The sequence below is a fragment of the Carcharhinus amblyrhynchos genome, chromosome 7 (assembly GCF_965287045.1).
Source record: "Carcharhinus amblyrhynchos chromosome 7, sCarAmb.v2.hapA, whole genome shotgun sequence".
Classification (NCBI taxonomy): Eukaryota; Metazoa; Chordata; class Chondrichthyes; order Carcharhiniformes; family Carcharhinidae; genus Carcharhinus; species Carcharhinus amblyrhynchos.
Window position 1 is genome coordinate 74,525,223 of NC_137330.1, and position 23,575 is coordinate 74,548,797.

The 23,575-nt window shown below is 39.4% G+C and overlaps 2 protein-coding genes across 2 annotated transcripts in view; one reads left to right on the forward strand and one right to left on the reverse strand.

Moving 5' to 3' along the window:
* kpna5 (karyopherin alpha 5 (importin alpha 6)) overlaps window positions 1–5,663 on the forward strand; it is a 35,403-nt gene extending 29,740 nt beyond the window's left edge. The window contains exon 14 of the mRNA XM_080192610.1: window positions 1,840–5,663. Coding sequence (XP_080048736.1) covers window positions 1,840–2,027 — 188 coding nt within the window. The 3' untranslated portion in view covers window positions 2,028–5,663. The remainder of the gene's footprint in view (window positions 1–1,839) is intronic.
* LOC145345060 (protein FAM162B-like) overlaps window positions 3,035–23,575 on the reverse strand; it is a 42,027-nt gene continuing 21,486 nt past the window's right edge. Inside the window, exons 3-4 of the mRNA XM_080192612.1 lie at window positions 14,597–14,705; window positions 3,035–10,961 (exon numbers count right to left, since the gene is read on the reverse strand). Of these exons, the coding sequence (XP_080048738.1) occupies window positions 10,842–10,961; window positions 14,597–14,705 (229 nt within the window). The 3' untranslated portion in view covers window positions 3,035–10,841. The remainder of the gene's footprint in view (window positions 10,962–14,596; window positions 14,706–23,575) is intronic.

Sequence of the window (23,575 nt, forward strand, 5' to 3'; positions counted from 1 at the left end):
TGCAGTTTTTCACCCCGTAAGTAATAGTCCTTCCTACCATTATTCCTACCAAAGTGGACCACCATTAAATTCTCCACACCATTGCCAACATTAAATTCCATTTGCCATTTCCCGGCCCATTCGCCCAGCCTATCTAGATCCTTCTGCAGACTCTCCACACCCTCCGCACAATTTGCCGTTCCCCCAATCTTGGTGTCATCAGCAAATTTTGACACCCTACACTCGGTGCCCTCCTCCAGATCATCTATATAAATGGTAAAAAGCTGAGGCCCCAGCACCGACCCCTGGGGCACTCCACTAGTCACCATCCGCCAATCCGAATAGCACCCGTTGACCCCCACTCTCTGCCTCCTGTTTGACGACCAATCCTCTATCCACGCTAACACCCTACCCCCAACTCCATGTCCCTCAACCTTCTGCAATAACCTCTTGTGAGGTACTTTGTCAAACGCCTTCTGAAAATCCAGAAAGACCACATCCACCGGCTCTGCTCTATCCACCGCCCTAGACACATCCTCATAGAACTCCATTAAATTTGTCAGACACGACTTCCCTTTAATGAAACCGTGCTGCATCTGCTCTATCAAGCAATTCCCTTCAAGATGCCTCGCAATTTCCTCCTTAATGACGGATTCTAACATTTTACCTACCACAGACGTTAAGCTAACCGGCCTACAATTCCCCGCCTTTTGCCTGGCACCCTTCTTAAACAACGGCGTAACATTAGCCGTTTTCCAATCTTCCGGCACTTCCCCGGAATCCAGCAACGTCTGGAAAATAACCACCAAGGCATCCACTATCACCTCCGCCATTTCTTTCAGAACCCTCGGATGCATTCCATCCGGTCCTGGGGACTTGTCCACAGTCAGCCCCTCCAGTCTGTCGAGCACCACCTCTCTAGTAACAGTAATGTCATTAAGACCCTCCAGTCCTACCACCTTTCCATCACTAACACCCGGCAAATTATTCACGTCCTCCTCTGTGAAGACAGAAACAAAAAAGTTATTCAATACCTTAGCCATATCCCCATCCCCTACCACTAGGTCCCCTTTCTCATCCTCTAAAGGACCAACGTTCACCCTAGCCAGCCTCTTCCTTTCACTGATTTTCAGGCCTCGGGCCCTAGCATCACGCTCCTTGTAATTTCTGAATCTGAATGGCCTGGTACATTTTAGTGCATAGCTGAGAGTTCAAAGTGGGCACAAGTTAAAAGTTTTTTATGTTAAAAGCTTCAGTTGCTGGGGGATCTTGACCAATTTGTCTTTTACATTCTGGCCATTTTATGCTTGGAGAGGTTGCTGGCTGTCTAAGGTGCTGACTACTCTTCCTCAAAGCAGTGGCAAGCTTTGTCGTGGCCACTATCTGCCTTTGCTCAGGCTTTGCAGGCAATTGCTGCCTCCTGGTTGTGCTCAGTGGCCAGAATTGGGTGCTGATCTCCCCTCTGGCCCAGTTAGGTCATTATGTTTCAAGACATCATATGAGCAACGTGATTGCAGCACGAGGGTCAAGATTCAGAAATTACCTGGGAATGGGGTTCCTGGCTTTGACGAGAAAATCGAACCCTGGAGTCTGCCAAAGTGAAACAAAAGCTCACGTTAAATCTTTTACTGCATTTTCATGTATTGGCTGTGCACTTGGCTCTACTATTCCCCAAAAAGGAATGCTGATTTGTTTGTTTTGAAATAGTTGATAAATTTTCCTCTGGCAAGTAATCATATGATCTCTCCCCACAAATGGATTGTGCACAACACTTTATTCACATTGTGTAGGTTGCTTTGTGAAGTAACAATAAACAGTCCTACTTGTACATAACATTGAATTGTAAACTCTTAATTACAGGTCTAGACAAAATTGAATTTCTCCAAAGTCATGAAAACCAGGAAATCTATCAAAAGGCCTTTGATCTGATAGAGCATTATTTTGGCATAGAGGAGGAGGACTCGAGCATTGCACCACAAGTGGATGAAAACCAGCAACAGTTCATCTTCCAGCAACAAGAGGCCCCAATGGAAGGATTCCAACTCTAAATGCATGATTGGTGAAATTGTCTCTAATACCGCCGTTGCACCACATTGAAAAAGAACTTCATAAATCCTCAGAGCCAAACTCATGAAGCTGCTGTAGTCAAGTTTAAAATTAGGAACATTTTTGAAAGGGCAAAAATTTGAGGCAGCTTATGCACTTTCTATTTGCAGTTTAAGATTAAATTTAAACTGGGGCTGTTGACTTTCATGTTTCATATTTAATATTCATTTAACTATCTGGGGTCATAAAGATCTAAACTATCAGAATTGCTCCAAAGAAAGAGGTGTTGTAAGAATAGACTCGCCTATATTTAAGCTGAAATTGCAGCCATCCAAACGTACTGTTTCATTTAACTGTTTACAGCCCTAATTTAAACCGAATACTTATTTATTCTTTGTTTCTAGAGCCTCAAAAAAATGTTACAGGGTGTGGTATACTTTGTGTTGAATAATGGAATTGAAGTCTAAAACAATTTGACCAAAATCCTTTGTAAAGGTCCTGAAGTTGTCTCACTCTTAATTTTTGGATTTGTAAAATACATGGTTTGAGCAAATACATGGTTGAGCACTGCAACTTTCAACACTAGTATCTGTAAACAAAATTTACAGGTATACCCCCTGCCCCAATGATAGATCTACCTCTCTTTTAAATTAAGACACAATTGTTTAAAAGTTCCTGACTTGTTAAACTATTTGTTATAATCCAGGTCAATTATATGTAAATGAAAACAATGATTATCAGCATTTGCTAGACTATATTTCAATATGGAAATTTGTAAATTTGCATTGTTTATAACTTACTGGAAGATAATTTCATAAGTGCACTCTGAACAGGAAACTTGAAATTGTAGCATTACCAACTACACATCGTATTGATAATTGCATTAGTGATGTGTAGAATACACAAACAAATGTTTGTAGAGAGTGAAATAACTGGCAATCATTGAAACTCTTGTATGGTCAACTAATCAGGAATATGGGATCGGCAGTAATACATAAAATTTGCTCTCTTCTTTCACACGCTCTGTCTCCCTCCCCAGGATTAATTCAATTAATGTAAGTGCAGATATAATAAATTTTTAGTTTAGGAGAAATTGGTTGAAGTAAATTTAATAGGTATTGACTTACAATTTTTGAATAACTAAATGAGTGCTGATTGTAATGACTAAAATGGGATTTTGCATTGACCATATTTTCTCAAGCACTAGTTCTGAAATTTCCTTTGTCTTATTCACTTGAGGTAATTTCCCTATGTACCTGATATGTGTAAGAACTACTGCAGAAAAATTCCTTATGTTTACTTCACTAAATCTATTGGTAGAATTAGAATTTCCACATACAATGATCCTGTTGCGAACTAATCTTCAAGACCGGCAAATCCTCTTGACTCTTATTTATAATCTACAGTTTAAAATCACAGCCACAGTTTTAGATATCTTTTCTCGTTTATGTTGCAACATACTAAGATTTTCTTTTTTTTTCTGTTTTGCAATGGACAAACATTAGTATGAAGAATGCTGCACTATGATTATGATTTTGGAAAATTTTAAAAATACTTAATAGTTTACTGTTTCTTCCCTACTAAAATCCAATGTTTTTATCCACCATGCCAGCAGGAGCCCTTTTTTAAAGTTTGCCAAGTTAAAGGTGGGGTGCACTGCCAAATTAAATAATTTGAAATAAAATACATTTGGTCAAATCTATAAACACACCTTTTCTAAAATTTAAGTTTGTTTTATTCTGTATTCAGCTTATTGATTTTTGGTTTTGAATTTTTCACTATTGACATGCATATTGAATTTTATTGCTTATCAAAATTCAAAGCAAATTTTGTACTATGCTAGTAATGTTAGCAAATGAGTGCTTAACATGTTTGTGGAGAATTCCACTTGCTACTTTAAGGGAGGCATGTGTAACAAATGTGTTATTGGTCATCCACTGATGTTAACAGCAATTGAGCATTGTAAAGGAAACAGATTGTTAACCTGTAAGGTCCGAGTAAAATAAGACATGCCAAATTTGTTCTGTTATGCAGAAATAGAACTGCTGAACGCGGGGAAATGTGTACACATGGAAAAATCAGTATTTGGAAAAATACTTCTTGCAACATTACTAGAACATATGCATTTATATGTTCATACAACAAAAGCATCTCTTCCTGTGAATTTCTTGCATTATTTGAGTTGTAGAAGATGTTTTTCAATGCAAAGTGTCTTCTACACTGTACTATTTGTAGATTTTGGCGGGGTGGGGAGAGAAAATTTTATTTTGAAATTGCAGTTGTAGCTGTTTGAGTCTTGGATAGTGCTAAACTCTAGAAATTTATAAGCAGTAATACAAAGTTAAAATATAAGTAATCTTTGCACGTACTATTTATGCATGGCTGTTTTGATGTACAGTTCTATCACCAAGACTACATGCATAATGTATATTACTTGATTGCTCCCATGTCATTACTACTAAAAGATTACTCAAATTTGCACAGTATTTGACATACTTGACCAAATCTTAATTTAAAATCTCCAACAGTATTATTTTAAAATGAAATGCTGGAAAGTATTTTTCCATTAAAAGGAGAGTAAATATTTAGCATGAAACTACTTCAATTTCATAAAACACTTTAACTGGGATAAAACTTTAATATGTATGTAAAAATTCTATGAAGGGATATCTATTCTGCATTTTCTTTCGTAACTGAAACATTCTTTTCCCTTGCCCCAATCTTCTAATTGCAAATTTATACAGTGGTTTTGCTCAGCTGCCATGTTTGTATCCCTACTGTTGAATTGAGAAATTAGAATACAAATGTTGATATGGCAATGATCAGAAAAGATAAGTGTTGGAGCATTTTGTGCTGTAGTTGTTTTTGCTGCATTAGCTACATGTCAAACTCTTTGCCTCACTTACCAAGCTCAATTTAGTTTTGGCTCCCAGCTGTACTTTGCAGTGTGTATGCTTGTATTCCACAAAATGTAAGCAAGCCTGAAACTAATATTATTGAACTAATGTATTTGAAGGCAGAAGTGTTTAATACAGATTCATATATTAGACAAACACTAATTACAGTACATCTATACCAGCAATAGTTACATCATGGTGAAAAGTTTCTAAGTTTGAAAAATCTGTGCTCTAAATTAACATATCTACATCATTAAAGCTAATGTTTGTTTGTATATATTTTTTTACGATGACCAGAGCTGTACAGTTTGACATGAGTATTCATGCTTTTGGATATATTTTCTTTCATTTTAGGATTACTTTTTTCTACTGTTGCTGGCAACAGCCCTGGATCAACAGCCCTAAAACTGTTCTCCCCGCTCTTCAGCACTCCCTCCACCCAACTCATTCTTGTTCTCCCTTAATTTGAATCTTTGAAATTATGTTGGAACAAAATTAAGTGGATACACCAAACCAAGATAGGAAATGGTAAATATCATGCAAAAGAGCTCAAATCTTGATTGTGCATTGTTTGTATATGTGCTGAGGATGTTAATTTTTTTTCTTCCACTTTTGGGTCAGGAAATGGTTTCCTAGCAAATATCTTGCAAGCATTCATATGCTAATGGATTGAGTTGCAATGGATTGTTAGATTTGGTGATGTCTGGAAAGCGAAGAAAAAAATAAAATCCATTCACATGATTTTGATTTCCTATTTGTTTAACTCCATGTTTTGGGTTTTAATTATTCAATGTCCTTGCTTTTATGTGCAATGTCTCACTAATTTTGTTCAGTTTTTCTAAATATTTCAATTTCTTTATGGTTGAAAGCATGTACTGAAACACTAATGACCCAAATTTAATTAATGGAAAAAAAATCTTTATCCAATAGAAAAAGTGTGTTCTGACTTGTGATTAAAGCATTAATATTTATCCAATGTACATTTAAAAGAATTAGAATGAAGTTTGAAGTTTCCCTTCTGAATTTGTCTGTAATAGATGGCACTTGTAGTCAAAGAGCACAGTTGTATTTTCTGTCAAATGCTGTATTAACGCTTTCTGCTTTCCATTTTCCTGAAGTACTTTTCCCACTATGAATTGTTAGTTTTGTAGCCTTTGAAGAACTTACCATTTTATAATGTCTTGTCATGTTCTCAGGCTGTCAAGCACTTTGCAGTTAGTTCATTTTGTGTAAGCTGGTAAACAAGCTTTTTTTTTTGTTCAAATACGACAGCCGCTTTGCAAACAGGGAAATCCCATAAATAGCAAATTAAATAGTTATCTTTCTGAAGTTGTTAACATTCTCACACCCAGAACACACGCCCTTGCTCTTTGCATTGTGTTTTGGGATCTTTATATCCAGTAATAGCCCCAGAGATTAATAATTTATCTCCTCTTGAAAAACACCAACTGTGCAGCATTCTCTTTCTGTGGACATATCAATGTGGTTTATGTGGTCAAGTCCTGAAGTGGGATTTGAATCTGCAGTCTAGTGAGACTTATCAAATTTTTGGTCATGATTTCTTTGCAATTGAACACATCTTCACTTAGGTAGCAATGCTGCATGCAATAGCTGCATATGTTATAGTTATATTTCTTTTCCCTTTACATGACCTGTCATGTGCTTTAATATCAACATCTAAAGCATTGTGTTCAGTTTTTGATTTTCAGCTTCTGATGTTGTGGCTTTTCTGATCCTTAATTGTGGATGGGTTTGTAAAGTGCCCACAAGAAATTTTCTGTAGCTGTAAAAAGACTATGTGTATCCTAAATCTCTGGATTGCTTCAAACCTAGCTTGATATGGTGAAATAAAGTATTGGACCAGTTTCCCTACTAATGTAAATCGGTTACAATACTGAAGCTGATCAACCTGTCATGTCCATGCTGGCGCGCTCAGAGCAACTCAGCTAGTTTGAATCTGCCTCCAGGACACTCTTGGACAGTGCGTACCAGATCCTAACCCCTCATGTAATTTTTTTAAAACTTCATGTGTCCTTAAATTGTCCTCCTGGTTCCTTCTACCATAGGGAACAGTTTTCCTTTTCTATGTCCAGATGTGTTCATGATTTTGAGCTCTAAGGAAAACAGCCTTAATCTCTTTGATTAGCACATTACTGAAGTCCTTCTCTGAAGCCATTCTTGTAGATATTCTACACCTTCACGAATGTTTAGCACAGTCTTGCTATAGAGTTGTGCTTCGAATTGGACACAACTCAAGTTGAAGTTCACTATAGGTTCCCTGCTTTTATACTCTTATGCTTCTATTTCTAAAGTCTAAAATCCTGTATGTCTTTCCAACTACTCAACCTGCCCACTATCTTGAATATTTTGTGCACGTGCACCTCCAGATCCCTTTTGCTCTCGCTTTTAGAATTGTATCCTTTACAATTAATGCTCTTCATTCATCCTATCAAAATATATCACGTCACACACCTGTATTTCATTTGTTATATGTCTGACCATTTTGTCCACCTTTCTATGTCATCTGTATCCTCATGGTTCACAATACTTCCAAGGTTTGTCATCTGCAGTTTTTGAAGTTGTACCCTTAGGTTAATGTAGATCTAAAAAAGTGGGGATCCTAGTACTGACTGCTGGGGAACCCCTCTGCATATGTTTTTCCAGTCCAAAAGAGAAGTTAACCCTTTTGTTTCCTGTCACTCAGTCACTTCCCATCCATGCTGCCACTGTCCCTTTTACTTCAATGTTTGAAACATAAGAACATAAGAAATAGGAGCAGGAGTAGGCCATCTGGCCCTTCGAGCCTGCCCCGCCATTCAATAAGATCATGGCTGATCTGTCGTGGCTCAGTTCCACTTTCCGGCCCTCTCCCCATAACCCTTAATCCCCTCTCTTATCAAAAACCCATCAACCCGCTTCTTGAAAATATTTAGCGAGGCAGCGTCCACCCCTTCAACGGGTAGAGAATTCCAGAGATTCACCACCCTTTGAGTGAAGAAGTTCCTCCTCAACTCCGTTCTAAAACGCCCCCCCTTTATCTTGAGGCTGTGCCCCCTAGTCCTACTGTCTTTTTTGAGCGGGAGGAGTCTCTCCACCTCTATCCTATCCATCCCATTCATCATCTTATACGTCTCAATGAGATCTCCCCTCATTCTTCTAAACTCCCAACGAGTACAAGCCTAGTTTATTCAGCCTCTCCTCATAGCTCAACCCCCTCAACTTCGGTATCAGCCTAGTAAACCTCCTCTGCACTCCCTCCAAGGCCAAAATATCTTTGCGCAGGTGCGGCGCCCAGAACTGCACACAGTACTCCAGCTGCGGCCTCACCAATGCCCTATACAGCTGCAGCAAGACCTCCCTACTTTTATATTCAATCCCCTTCGCTATGAAGGCCAGCATCCCATTCGCCTTCCTGACCACCTGCTGCACCTGCAAGCTGGGTTTTTGCGACTCATGCACAAGGACCCCGAGGTCCCTGTGCACCGTCGCCTGCTGCAGTTTTTCGCCACGTAAGTAATAGTCCTTCCTACCATTCTTCCTACCAAAGTGGACCACCTCACACTTGCCAACATTAAATTCCATTTGCCACTTCGCTGACAAACCTGTTGTGACATTTTGGAAGTTCACATCGACTACATAAATCCCATTACCCTCATCAATTCTCTTCCTTTCCTTATCTAAAACTCAAATCAATTTTCCTTCAGAGAAATTGTGCTAGCTTTCTTCAGCATGTGGATTAATTGATATTCCATTTTATTATTTTTCTAAAAGCTTTCCCACCACCAAGGTTAAATTGGTTTGTAATGGTCAGATTTATCCTTCCACTCTTTTTCTGGAGAAGAGCGTTTGCAATTTTGCAATTCTCTGGCACTGCTCTTGTATCTTAAGGAGGATTGCAAGATTTTTAAATTTTATTCCCTATGAGTTACAAAGCCAATGTGCAGTGGGTAGGTCAAGTCCCCTTGTCCACTGTACTCCAAAAACGAATTCAAATTGTATCTAATTTATGGTCTCCACGAGACATACTAGTTCCAAGCTGACAAGAACGTGCATTACACCTGATCCTACTCTTGAACTGAGCCAAAAGACCAAGAAGCAATTGTCAATTTATGACCAGTGCCTCTGCAACAACTTGCAATCATTTCCTCAGTATTCTCAGATTTAGCTCATCCAATCCTGGTGACTTATTAACTTTTAAGTGCAACTGATCTTTTTACTATCTCTTTTTACCAAGCATACATTTTCTTTGATTTGCACATTACTGAAGTCCTTCTTCCCTGAAGCTATTCTTGTAGATATTCTATGCCTTCATGAACGTTTAGCACAGTCTTGCTGTAGTGTTGTGCTTCAAATTGGACACAACTTCAGTTGAAGTTCACCATAGGTTCCCTGCTTTTGTACTCTTATGTTTCTGTTTCTAAAGTCTAAAATCCTGTACGTCTTTCCAACTACTCAACCTGCCCACTACCTTGAATATTTTGTGCACATGCACTTCCAGGTCCCTCTGCTCTCGCTTTTAGAATTGGAGCTGCTCTGTTTGCACTCAATTTCCAAGATGTTTTTAAACTAGTCAAGTTTGCAGGCACTAAATGAAAACTGAAAATTTGCAAGTGTTGAGCAATTAAGCAGATGAATGGCAAATGAAATTTAATGCTGACAAAATCTAAGGTCAAGATAAAGTATTAAACTGAAAAATAATGTACTTCATGTTTTTAATTGTCTGATATGACAAATGACTTGAAACATATCCATTGCATCTTTGGTCACTTGCAGTGAATATCTGAGAAAGTGTTTGAAATTTGTGCTGTCATGCCTGATAATTTCATTGGATTTAACAAATGAACAAAATGATTAAAGCATACAAAGTACATTTTTAAAATCTTTACTTATGTTTAATCCCTGTTATAGTTGCTAGTGATTTTGTCTACAGCCTCCCCAATGCAGGAAAACCTTTTTTATAAAGCATAGCAATCAGAATTCAAGACAGTATGCTTAGTTTGATCTGATGAAAACATAAAACCTTTTTTAATATTTATAATCTAGTTCCATATATTTCATTAGCTTTGCATTATCCAGTTATGGAAATGATTAGGCCCCCTGGACAATGCCAACTGTTAATGCTGTTGAGATTAATTTTTTACTGTAAGTTCCCCCCATTTAACATCACACATTAAATTTCATGTGGCATTTTTTTAAAAAAAGTTTGTGCTTTTATCAAAATGCTGTTTGAAACTGTCTTTAGTGGAATCAGCGATTTTTTTTTTTAAATTTTAGTTCCTACACCTGACATGAGTAAAAATTACCATTGTTTTCAAAGTTACATAGTGTAGGGTGTGCTTTATCCACAAGTTGCTGATTTAAGTTCTTTGTGCTGCTGAACATTTTATTTAGAAATCTGTTTATCGGCTTATTGTAATTATAAATAAGTAAGCTACTTGTATTAATTAATAAATACTATTAGTTATTGCTACAGTGCTGATAGCAAAATAACTTGGAAATATACAGCAGGTCAGTTAATATGTGAAGATAAAGAACAAGTTAGGTTGACTTGGATGCATATCCTTTTATTAAAACTGTTGTAAAGCCAGAAACCATATCACTGGATTTGTTCCTAATAAATGGAAATATATTGTCTTCGCACTTTGGTCTTTTTGAAGATGACCTTTGAAAATTACTATTGTCAGTCTCAATGTAAAATAATCCAAAAGCGACTAGTAAGGTAAAAACATCACATCTGTATATTGTTCCATTCATTTGCTTCTTTCTGTGTGCAATCTTTACAGCCTTTTATGACATCTAGAACTAGTAGCATATTCTCTTACTGAGATGGAGAACTTAATCTTGTCTGGATCAGTCTTTGTTTTGAGAAAGCATTGAGAGAGCTGAATGATTTAATGGTATGGCTTCTTTTTAATGAGGTTATCGTGATTTAGGATCAATAATAGCCATTGCAGCTGCCTGCTCACGCAGAGCTTCTTCTTTCCATTTCGCCTTCTTAGCTCTATTCCAGCTGGCAAGCGATTCATGCCTTTTAGCAGCCTGGGGGAATGCAAAGAATGCAAAATGAACTGAAAGTCCTATAATGCTGTTCAAACACTTTTTTTTACCTATTTCAAGGATTGTCCGTACAAGAATCTTTAAATCCAAAGTTAACTGCAGCAATTTAGTAGCCAAATGTGGAAAAATACGAGGTGGTTTACTTTGGGAGAAGGCATGGAAAGATAAAATATTTGAAGTCGTGAGAAACTAATGAGTTCAGAAAAATTTGGGTGCCTTGTGCAGGAATCTCAAAGTTAACATGCGGTTCTGGCAGACAATTGGGAAAGCAGTGGTACTTTGGTTTTTATTGCAAAGGAGTTTAATACAAGTGTTAAGGAGGTCTTGCCTTAATTATACAAGACTTTGGTGAAATCCTATCTGAAGTATTATTCAGTTTTGGCCTCTAAAATGGATATACTTGGAGAAAGGATGCAGTGAAGGTTGACTGGATTGATTACTGATAATGGTTGTCTTAGGAGCAAGTAGAATGATTTTTTACTCTTGAATGAGAGATGATCTCCTGGAAACATAAAATTCAAAGAGGGCTTGACAGAGTGGATGCTGCAAGGCTGTTTCCCCTTGACGAGAGTCTCAGACTAAGAGCCATAGTCTGAGGCTTGGACATCAGAGCCGTGTTAATCTTTGGAATTCTCTGCCTTGGAAGGCTGTGTGGATGCTAATCAGTATATTTAAGGCTGAGATGGATCTTTGCTCTCTGGGGGAATCCAGGAATTTTAGAAGCTGAGGATCAGGAATAATCATGTTAGATGGGTAGTATGGCTACTGCTACTTTAGATTTTGTCACATTTATACATTGCTTGACGTTGATATTTCTGTCAACGCTGCTTTAAGATGACACAAAAAATAATGGATGTATGCTTAATGAATTTCTAGGAAATTTCTTGCTTTGCTATTTGAATCGAAGTAGTGTCTCATTTATATGGATTAAATCCTCTGCTAGAAGGCATAAATGATTGCATTTTTTCCAATATATTTCAGTCTAATTTTTAATTGGTAGTTCTGTTTATAAACACATTCAATTTTTCCAGGATTATCCAAGAAATGGTTCTCTCGTTCCATGTTTACTGATTCTACTCAAGATCTCAAAATTACTTGTCTCCAACTGCTAAAACGATCTACTCAGCAGCCTTAGCTACCTCCTGCTGTAGTTCTGATCCTGTCAGCCCTATTTAAAGTTTTTTTCTGATGTCACAAGTAGGCTTACATTAGTACTGCAATGAAGTAACTGAAAATTCCCTGTTCTGTGATTGTGTACAAGTGTGGAGGTTGGATTTTCATCATGGAGGTGAGAAGCTTGATGTGGGAAATTACCCAGTTTGGTAGTGCCATCCCTGTAGAAATGACAAGTATTTTTCCTCCTTTAATGGGATGTAGATATTTGTTGCTATCCCTAATTGCCCATGAGCTGAGAGTCTAGAGTCACACATGGGCCAGACCAGGTAAGGAGGCAGATTTCCTTCCCTAAAAGGCATTAATAAATCAGTCAGATTTTTAAAACAATTGATGATTTCATGATAACCGTTACTGAAATCAGCTTTGCAATTCCAGGTCATTGAATTTAATTCCAGTGGCTGCCATGGTGAGATTGACCCTAGAACATAAGGCTGGGTCTCTGGATTGCCTGTCCAGTGACATTACCACTTCACCACCATCTCCGAGGGGGCATGATTTGAGCTGGGCCTGCTGCTTTCTGAGGTAGTTGGAGGCAGCCACGACTTAAGGAAGTGCTGAGGTGGACTAGTTTGAAGCTCTGTCTCAGTTCTCCGAGCCTGGGCCTAATTTCATAAAAGAAATATTAGGCCCTCTAGCACTCCTACCCATGTTACCTCATATCCCATTCACTCCCAAGCAATCTCGTACTCCTCATGTTACTTCCAATTCTACTCGTACCCTATTGTCTCCTTCATACCTTAACACCTCCACTGTCACTCATCCAGTACCCGATGTGGGCCAACTCTTGAGTTATGTGGAGATGAAAAAAATTAATTTCTAAAATGTGAGAGCTTTGTCTCATATGCACTTGATACAGGAAACCCCATTTAAAGCTTTTAAGTTCCTTCAAGTGGTTAAGTATTATAAAAATAAACTTATTGAATAACCACCTTAAGAATAATTAATCCTTTAACAGCCTCTTAAAATGGTCAATCAAAATGTGAATTCAGACGCCCACCAATCCTGGCTGAGGTGAGGTATTTGCTAACTCTTAATACTCAACCAAGCATTCATAACAGGCTGTGCTATAATAGCACTTGGGAATTTTTAACAAAGCTCAAAGCTATACCAGTAAATCAATCCATGCCAGTAACTTTCTTTAACCCTAGTTGTGTTCTGTTTCATATTTAAAGGGTTAGGGATTTAAATAATTTCAGATCTTGACATTTAATCAACCTGCCTGACCTTCAGGAGTGTTTAACTCCATAAATTCATGATTCCCACAATGCAGTTAAGATCCTTGGAATGGTGATAATGGGATCTATTTGAATTCAACATTAATTTCCCACCCATTGTGGTTACTATAGTACCTACCCTTGTACAAGTAATCTATTGCTAAAGTTGAATGGTGACACTGGTTAGCACTGCTGCGCCTCAGCACCAGGGACCCAAGCTCGATGCCAGCTATGGGTGACTGGAGTTTGCATGTTCTCCTCGTATCTGTGTGGGTTTCCTCTGGGTGCCTCCCACAGTCCAATAATGTGCAGGTTTGGTGGACTAGCCATGCTAAATTGCTCCTTAATGTCCCAAGATGTGTCCGTTAAGGATATTAGTGGAGTTAATGCATGGGATTAGAGTATAGGATGGGGGGGCATGCCTGTCAGAGTTGTTACCAACTCAATGGGCCAATGATGGCCTCCTGAACTGTAGGATCATAGGATCCATAACTTAATACGGTGGTAAGTTGCTGATTTGTGCTGAACTGTCTTTATGCATTTTGCCCTATTTTTGTGAAAGGCAGATGCATATTGGTACCCAAACTAACTGACTAGCTCTTCACCAATGAAGTGGAAAATAACCACTAAACATCACTTCTAAATAGAAAATACTTTTGTAAATGTTTTATTGAATTTCGACTGGCCCAACCACATTAATTACCATCTCAATGTTTTAACACTTGTTTTTGCAACTGAATGGCTTATTTTGCTAAATTAGTGTTCCTGGAAAAATCAGCCATGCAGTAAAGTGGTGGCTGTTTGGGAATCCATTGGCTTTTTACAACAGTCCAGCAGTTTTCATTCAGTCTTTCTGGTGCCAGTCTTGGAAATACCATATTTATGAAATTTGATATTTGCAATGGTGAGATTTAGGCTCAAGACCTTGATTACTAATTTAGTAATGTGTGACATTTACAACACTATCTTCAAATTGGAGAATTTGAAGAAACAATCTCGTCAGAATTCTGTTGGACTTATCTGAAAAGGAAGAATGTGCTAAGGTATAGTTAGGTGGGGAAATGGCATAAGGTAAATTTCTCCTATAGACAGCTGACACAGACTTGATGTGTAGAAGAACCTCTTCTGTGCTGTAACAATTCTGAGCTTCAATGATAGCAAAGCTTACAAATATCCAGATACATATTATTATCTCAGTTTGCTATGAACTGCGTATTTTTTTCATACCTGTTTTCCAGATGCAATCATAGCAAAACAGGCCACAATAGTCAAACCAATCATGATGTAGCAAGTTTTGACTCGTGCCCTGTTCCTTGCTGCATTCAGCATTTCAAACCTAGCAACAGCAAAAGTAAAAAATCAAAATTAAAGACATAAGTTTCATTTTGATGCTGTAAAATGTACAATGGCATCTTCCCAAAATTTGCTCAAACAGCCCTTCCCTCACCAAGTCATCTACTAATAAGAACATGGGCAGCATTGTGTTAACACCACCATTTCTAAATATTCCCCTCAATCATTTTTGGTCTTTACTTGGCCACACATTGCTATTACTTTATCGCTGAATCAGAATCCTGGAATTTGAACCCATCACCATTGCAAGAGCATCATTGCAGCAGTAAGGCCATATAGGAGAAGGGAGTTCGAAAATGGCAATAAAATGCACCCTTGCTTGCACTGCAAGAAATCAATTGCTTTCACACTGAGTTTATAACTGTAGCATGCGCTTCCTGTTTTTCTGGAGCATTAGTTTTTAGTGTTTGGCAAAGTAGACTATTAACAATTACACAATGATATGCATCTGTTATAGTTATTACAAATATTGGCTTCCTTAATGGGTAAGACTGTAAGTGGATGAGCCATACAGATGCTAGATTTGATCTGTAGTCTGATCTGAGTTAGTTGATTTCAGTCAGAGCAATAGAAATGGTATAGCTGACCCAACTGTGCCTGATATCTGCTCAAAGCTGTACATGCTTAATGAGTTCAAACATAAACTGGTCTTTTCGTTGCTATAGGTGAGATTAAGATTCTAGGAACTAAGTGTACTTGTAACCGTAACTTCTTATAAAGCCAAGTATTTTACATCTTTTTCCAAAGATGCGCAGATAAGGTTGATTGGCCATGCTAAATTGCCCTTTAGTGTCGGGGGAACTAGCAAGATAAATACATGGGGTTACAGGGATAGAGCCTGGGTAGAATTGTTGTCAGTGCAGGCTCAATGGGCCAAATAAAATCCCTACACTGCAGATGGAGGCAATGATTCTAACCACTGTTTATTGCTGGGAAATAGAATTTTGCACTTCATACAATGGAAAATAACATTTAGTTTTTTGAACTTAATATTATTTACAAGAGGAAACTTCTGACAAGCAACTGGAGACCAAGCTTAAGTATGATAAAAATGTTTACCAACAAGAATTTTGTGACGTTCAAATAAGCCCATATTTTTACTTTCTCATCCTCTCTAAATTCCCCAACTTTATCTTGGACAGTCCCTTGAGAGTTAAGGATGACTTCCTTTCACACTAAACATGAGCTTTCAGCTGACTGAGGAGTCCAATGCATGATCTATAGTATCTGTCACAGCTGAGGTTGGAAGAGTGGGTGTATGGGTGGGGGTTCCCAGTTGCCAATGTTCCTTTTGCTGACAATGCTTCACCTTGCTCTCTGATGAAATCTGAGGTGTTCAGCTCTTACCTGTGTACTTTCCCTTTATTTCAGCTGGTCTTGGGCCAAGGATTTGCAGTTGTTGGTGACATTTCTGCACTTTCTTACAAGGGTGTCCATGAAGTCTTCCCCTGACCTCCTGGGACTCGCTTGCTATGTCAAAGTTCCTAGCTGAGCATTTATTTTGAGTCCTTTGCCAGGCAAAGCTGATCAAGTGTGATTGGTGGGGATATTGGCCTGAGTGAGAACACTGACAGTGGTGCGTGTGATCTTGTAGAAGCAGTGCTGGTGGTACTTCTCCAGGGTTTTGAAGAGCTTGCAGTACATAGTTCATTTCTCTGAGCCACGTAAGATGATAAGAATAAGAACATAAGAAATAGGAGCAGGAGTAGGCCATCTAGCCCTTCGAGCCTGCCCTGCCATTCAATAAGATCATGGCTGATCTGTTGTGGCTCAGTTCCACTTTCCCGCCCTCTCCCCATAACCCTTAATCCCCTCTCTTATCAAGAACCCATCAACCCGCTTCTTAAAAATATTCAGCGAGGCAGCCTCCACCACTTCAACGGGCAGAGAATTCCAGAGATTCACCACCCTTTGAGTGAAGAAGTTCCTCCTCAACTCCGTTCTAAACCGCCTCCCCTTTATCTTGAGGCTGTGCCCCCTAGTCCTACTGTCTTTTTTGAGCGGGAAGAGTCTCTCCACCTCTATCCTATCCATCCCATTCATCATCTTATACGTCTCAATGAGATCTCCCCTCATTCTTCTAAACTCTAACGAGTACAAGCCTAGTTTATTCAGCCTCTCCTCATAGCTCAATCCCCTCAACTCCGGTATCAGCCTAGTAAACCTCCTCTGCACTCCCTCCAGGGCACAGGTGCGGCGCCCAAAACTGCACACAGTACTCCAGCTGTGGCCTCACCAATGCCCTATACAGCTGCAGCAAGACCTCCCTACTTTTATATTCAATCCCCCTCGCTATGAAGGCCAGCATCCCATTCGCCTTCCTGACCACCTGCTGCACCTGCAAGCTGGGTTTTTGCGACTCATGCACAAGGACCCCGAGGTCCCTCTGCACCGTCGCCTGCTGCAGTTTTTCGCCACGTAAGTAATAGTCCTTCCTACCATTCTTCCTACCAAAGTGGACCACCTCACACTTGCCAACATTAAATTCCATTTGCCATTTCCTGGCCCATTCGCCCAGCCTATCTAGATCCTTCTGCAGACTCTCCACACCCTCCGCACAATTTGCCTTTCCCCCAATCTTGGTGTCATCAGCAAATTTCGACACCCTGCACTCGGTTCCCTCCTCCAGATCATCTATATAAATGGTAAATAGCTGAGGCCGCAGCACCGACCCCTGGGGCACCCCACTAGTCACCAACCGCCAATCTGAATAGCACCCATTGACCCCCACTCTCTGCCTCCTATTTGACAACCAATCCTCTATCCACGCTAACACCCTACCCCCAACTCCATGTCCCCTGACCTTCTGCAATAACCTCTTGTGAGGTACCTAGTCAAGATGATGAGTATCACTACTGCTGTGTAGACCATTGAGCTTGGTGCCAGATTTGAGGTCCTGGTCTTCAAACATTCACTTCCTCAGGTGCTTAAAGGCTGCACTGGCACACTGAATGTGATGATGAATCTTTGTTGCTGTCTGGCCTTGTTGCTGTAGGGTCTAAAGTAACACTTTAATGTTCTCTCAGCGATGGATTTTATCGCTGGGTTTGCTATATTTTGAATGAAATGTTAAATCAAGGTGACTGTACATGTGGATGCAAAAAGTTCCATTGTACTATCTGAAGAAGAGATTTATGAATGCTCAGTTTGGGTTCCATCATTACAGCCTTGATGCCATCACAGACAAAAGTGTTGAATGCCAGAGATGAGATGAGAGTGACTGCCCTCGACATCAAGGCAGCATCAGTGCACCAGATTTGATCAAATATGGCATATCACTACTGTGTCTACCAGAGCTGGTCAAAGATTAGGAAACTAGTGGTGAGTAACTCACCTCCTGACCCCCCAAAGCCAGGCCACAATCTACAAGGCACAAATCAGGATTGTGATGGAATCCTCTCCACTTGCCTAGCTAGGTGAATTGCAACAACACTCAAGAAGCTTGACATCATCCAGGATAAAGCAGCCTGCTTGATTGCTACCCCTTCGACAAAAATTCACCCCCTTCACCACTGATGTGTACCATTTACAAGAAAATTAAACTGGAAAGAGGGCAGAAAAGATTTACTAGGATGCTACCTTGATGGATTAAGTTATAAGGAGAGGCTGAAGAGAATGGGACTTTTTTCTCTGGAGCATAGGAGGCTGAGGGGTGGCCTTATAGAGGTTCATAAAATAATGAGGGGCATAGACAAAGTAGATGGTCAATATCTTCCTAAAGGTAGGGGAGTCTAAAACTAGAGAGCATAGGTTTAAGATTAGAAGGGAGAGATACAAAAGTGTCTAGAGGGGCACAGAGGATGGTGAGTGTGAAACAAGCTGCCAGAGGTGGTAGTAGAGATAGGTACAATTTTATCTTTTGAAAAGCATTTAGGAAGTTACATGGGTATGATGGGTATAGAGGAATATGGGCCAAATGCAGGCAATTGGGATTAGCTTAGGGGTTTAAAAAAAGAGTGGCATAGACAAGTTGGGCCGAAGGGCCTGTTTCTATGCTGTAAACCTCAATGACTCTAGGATGCACTGCTGGAACTCGCCTTAAGCAGCACCTTTCACAATCATTATCATCTAGAAGGACAAATGCAGCAAATATATGAGAACACCATTACCTGGAGGATTCCCTCCAAGTCACTGAGCATCTTGACTTGGGAATATAGTGCCATTCCTTTACTGTTGCTGCATCAAAGTCTTGGAACTCAATCCCTCACAGCATTGTGGGTGTACCTCCATCTCAGGGCCTACAGTTGTTCAAAAAGGCAGTTCATTACCATCTTACGGGGATTAAGGGATGGGTAATAAATGCTGATCTAGCCAGTGATGCCCAGATCCCAAAAACAAATTTTTGAAAAGGGTATCCAATTTTAGCCAGAATTCCTCAAACAGCATCAGCAAGAATAAATTAGTCATTTAATTTGTTTCTATTGATTGTATCTTTTTATATGTGATTGGTTGAACTGTTCTTCAGAAACAAAATATTTATATTGTGCCTTTAATGTAATTGATACCCCGTGAGCATTTGAAAATGAAAGATGACATCAAGGCACATGGAAATATTGGCCATAATTTTACCGGCTTGTCACCACAGGAATCAGAGCAGATGAGGGATAGAGTATGGGAAGGTCCGTTTTCCTTGGTTGGGATCTTACGGACTTGGGATGAGCGAAACCATTAAATCCCACCTACTATGTCAGACAATCAAAAGCTTGGTCAAAGAGGTGGGTTTTAAGGAATGTCTTAAAGGAGGAAAGTAAGGTGGAGATGTGTAGGGAGAGAATTCCAAAGCCTGGGGCTGAGGCAAATGAAGCATAGCTACCAACAGTGAAACAGTTACAATTGGAAATGTAGCTCATTCTAGAATTTGAGGTTTGCAAATATCTCGGGTGGGGGTGGGTCGTGGGTTGAAGGAGGTTACAGAAATAGGGAGGGGGCAGGCCCATGGAGGAAAATCATACGAATTTTAAAATCAAGACATTGCTTAACCCAGAGCTGATGCAAGTCTGTAAATCGGTAAACACAGATGGAAGTTGAGATCCAGGCAGCAGAGTTTAGAAACGGCCCACAATTGGGGCCTTAATTATGCAAACTTGTGGTATGGGTCATCAGTTCACCTCACAGTCGACTTCCTTTCCACCACTGAAAAATTATCAGCGGTGGGACAGTGACGAGAAGCTGTCTTGATGGAGCTTCCAACTGTTTAATTGAAACTCCTTTTATGATTCTGAATATTTTGATCAGATCTTCTCTGAATCAAATTTATTTGAATGAAAGGAGTTCCTGGATCCCTCAGACCCAATGCCTTTCACCCCATTATAACCTTAGCAGATCTTTTCTGCATTCTCTTCATAGTCTTGTCCTGACTAAAGTAAAACATCTAAAGTGGTTCAATAATTTGAGTTTTCTCAATTCTCACAGGGAGTGCTAGCCAATATATTACAAGGACTTGATTTTGTTCTTGAGACTAATAAGTGAACAAGTAGGCAATGAATTGTCTATGATTTCTGAGTCAGGACTCCCTACCACTCTCAGGAACAACCAATTGTGGAATAAGCTCTGATTTTCTAACTTGAAGTCCAAACATTGATTTCAAAACAAGACCAGCAATCTCCCTTGTTAAAAATAAGATAATTCATCGCTGGAACTCAGCCAAAAGATAAATCTACATTTACCATCCTTGTTTTGGTCAGTGAACTACCTGCCTATTTACTTTCTTGTCTACAATTCAATCCACTGATTCACGCGATATTCTAAAGCACAATCTGAAGTTACAATGGGTTTTCTGAGCCATTGAACATGGAAATTCAATGATGGTCTTAAAATTACTATCTAATATTTGGTAATGGACTGTACTTCAAGGCAGTATGATGTACTATTCATCGTATGGCAATATGCTGAGAGCACATTCATATTAGAGGCTGAAGGGGAAAGTCACTTCAAGCATAAAATACAGAAGCTTTTTATGCACACAATGATACATTAGCAAGTGAAGGATAATCTAGCAGAAAGTGGAAGCACATGGAGGGCCTGGAATTATATATCATTGTGATCAAGCTGAACAGACTACATACAATTATTTTACAACTGAAAGCAAATAAATTATTAAAGTACTGTAATACAAATAATGACAAACATGCATGATTAAATAAACCATCAGGCATATCTGCTCACTAATGTGTGTCCAACAAAACATTAAAGTTATATAATGCATAATGATATTATGCAAGTTTTAATTTCCAATAAGGTCACTTTCAGTAAAAGTCACTGCTGACAAATTGTTTCTTCATGTCTTTGACAATAAAAATTATCTTTTTGTACTTTCTGCAGAAAGACCAGCTGTTCCAATTGAAGGCGCCTGGATTATTTGTATCTCTTCAGGTCATCAGTTGACAATGGATCATCACAGTTAGATATAATCATAAAGTTATGACTCAGTGTTGTGAACTGAAATGGATAAAACAGTTAACTTTCCATAAGGATTAGAATGTGATACAGCCCCTGAAGAAATTATGACTCAAGAAGCAACTGGCAGGGGTGAAATCATGGTCAGGCAGGGGAGGAGGCTAGCTCAATGCATTGTGAGTGTGCTGGTGCCTATGATCATGGTTTGCCTTGGCTAGGGTAGAGTAAAGGATCAGGGTAGCCAATGAGGTTAAACCAAGGCTTTACCTGATGCAACCTTTCAAAGCCATCTCAGCCTTTTGGCTAATATGAAATGTGAGATCAAGCCCCGAAGAGAGTGCAATGCCTCATCCTGTCAGCTTGGATCTTGTCTGATTAAACCCAAAATGACAAAGCCTTCTTTTGTCAGTTTGGATCTTGTTTGTCCCTCATGTGGGGACCATGATTGTATTTAATATGAATTGGCTTTTTTGATTAGAAATAAAGCACTGAAAGATAGCAAACAAAAAGATGCAACTTGCAACTGGATAACAATCCTAAATAAAGTCCCAGACCAAAGTTCCAGAATCAATTTTTTAAATCTCACTGGATTTCAGGACTTTTATCAGCAAACCAAACAAATTTGGTCTGTTTCCATCTAAAAATTGAAACTCAATTATCGAGAGTTACAGCGTGGAAATAGGCCCTTCGACCCAATTTGTCCATGCTGCCCTTTTTTTAAACCCCTAAACTAATCCCAATTGCCCCCATTTGGCCCATATCCCTCTATACCCATCTTGCCCATGTAACTGTCTAAATGTTTTTTGAAAGACAAAATTGTAACTGCCTCTACTACTACCTCTGGCAGCTTGTTCCAGACACACATCACCCTCTGTGTGACAAAATTGCTCCTCTGGACACTTTTGTATCTCTGTCCTCTCACCTTAGACTCTCCTACCTTTGGGAAAAGATATTGACTATCTGGCTGATCTGTGCCCTTCATTATTTTATAGACCTCTATAAGATCACCCCTCAGCCTTCTATGCTCCACAGAAAAAAGTCCCAGTCTATCCAGCCTCTCCTTATAACTCAAACCATCAAGTCCTGGTGGCATCCTAGTAAATCCCTTCTACACTCTTTCCAGTTTAATAATATCCATTCTATAATAGGGTGACCAGAACTGTACACGGTATTCCAAGTGTGGAATTACCAATGTCTTGTACAACTTCAACAGGAACTCCCAACTCCTGTATTCAATGTTCTGACCAATGAAGCCAAGCACGCTGAATGCCTTCTTCACCACTCTGTCCACCTGTGACTCCACTTTCAAGCAGTTATGAACATGTATCCCTAGACCTCTTTGTTCTGTAACTCTCCCCACTGCCCTACCATTAACTGAGTAAGTCCTACCCTGGTTCAATCTACCAAAATGCATCACCTCGCATTTATCTAAATTAAACTCCAAATGCCACTTGTCAGTCCACCGGCCCAATTGATTAAGACCCCGTTGCAATCGGAGATAACTTTCTTCACTCTCCACTGTGCCACCAATCTTGGTGTCATCTGCAAACTTACTAACCATGCCTCCTGTCATCTGTTTGACATTTTAAAAGAATTAGGACATGGAGTGAACTGGATTTAAACTGAAGCTGAATATTCCATCAGTTGTATTACAGGAAAAGAACAGTAAACAGACATTTCAATTTTAGAGCAGTGCATATAGAAATGTTTGATTCATAAACTGAGCTCCAAAGTAGCAAAATTTATTTCAAGAAGAATTGGTAGGATACAGCCTGCATGAAATGTTGGCATTTTACAGCATTTTGAAACCAAACACTTTTGATAGAAATACAAAATTTTTTTTTACTCTGACTTGAACTGTATGGAGAAGAAAGGCACCAAGTGAAAGCTACTGCCATTTTCCTTTTATTATTTACATTCAGGAGAGGCCTGGCAAGGCCAACATTTACTGCCCATCCCTAGGTACGCTTGAGAAAATTTTGGCGAGTTGCCTTTTTGAATTGCTGCAATAGCTTCATGGTAATAAGTTGGGAGTTCCAGGATTCTCTCGCTGGCTTAGTGACAATGAAGGAATGATAATGTATATTCAATATGGCGTGTGTTTTGGAGGAGAACTTGAAGGTATTGATGATCCCATGCACCTGCTACTTTTGTCCTACAAGGGTTTAAGTGAAATGATAGAGAGGGCAAGTTTGATTATCATCAGCATTCATGTGGTCATTGACCACAGACTGAGGATGATGTTGCTATGGGACAACATAAGAACATAAGAACATAAGAAATAGGAGCAGGAGTAGGCCATCTAGCCCTTCGAGCCTGCCCCGCCATTCAATAAGATCATGGTTGATCTGTCGTGGCTCAGTTCCACATTCCCGCCCTCTCCCCATAACCCTTAATCCCCTCTCTTATCAAAAACCCATCAACCCGCGTCTTAAAAATATTTAGCGAGGTAGCCTC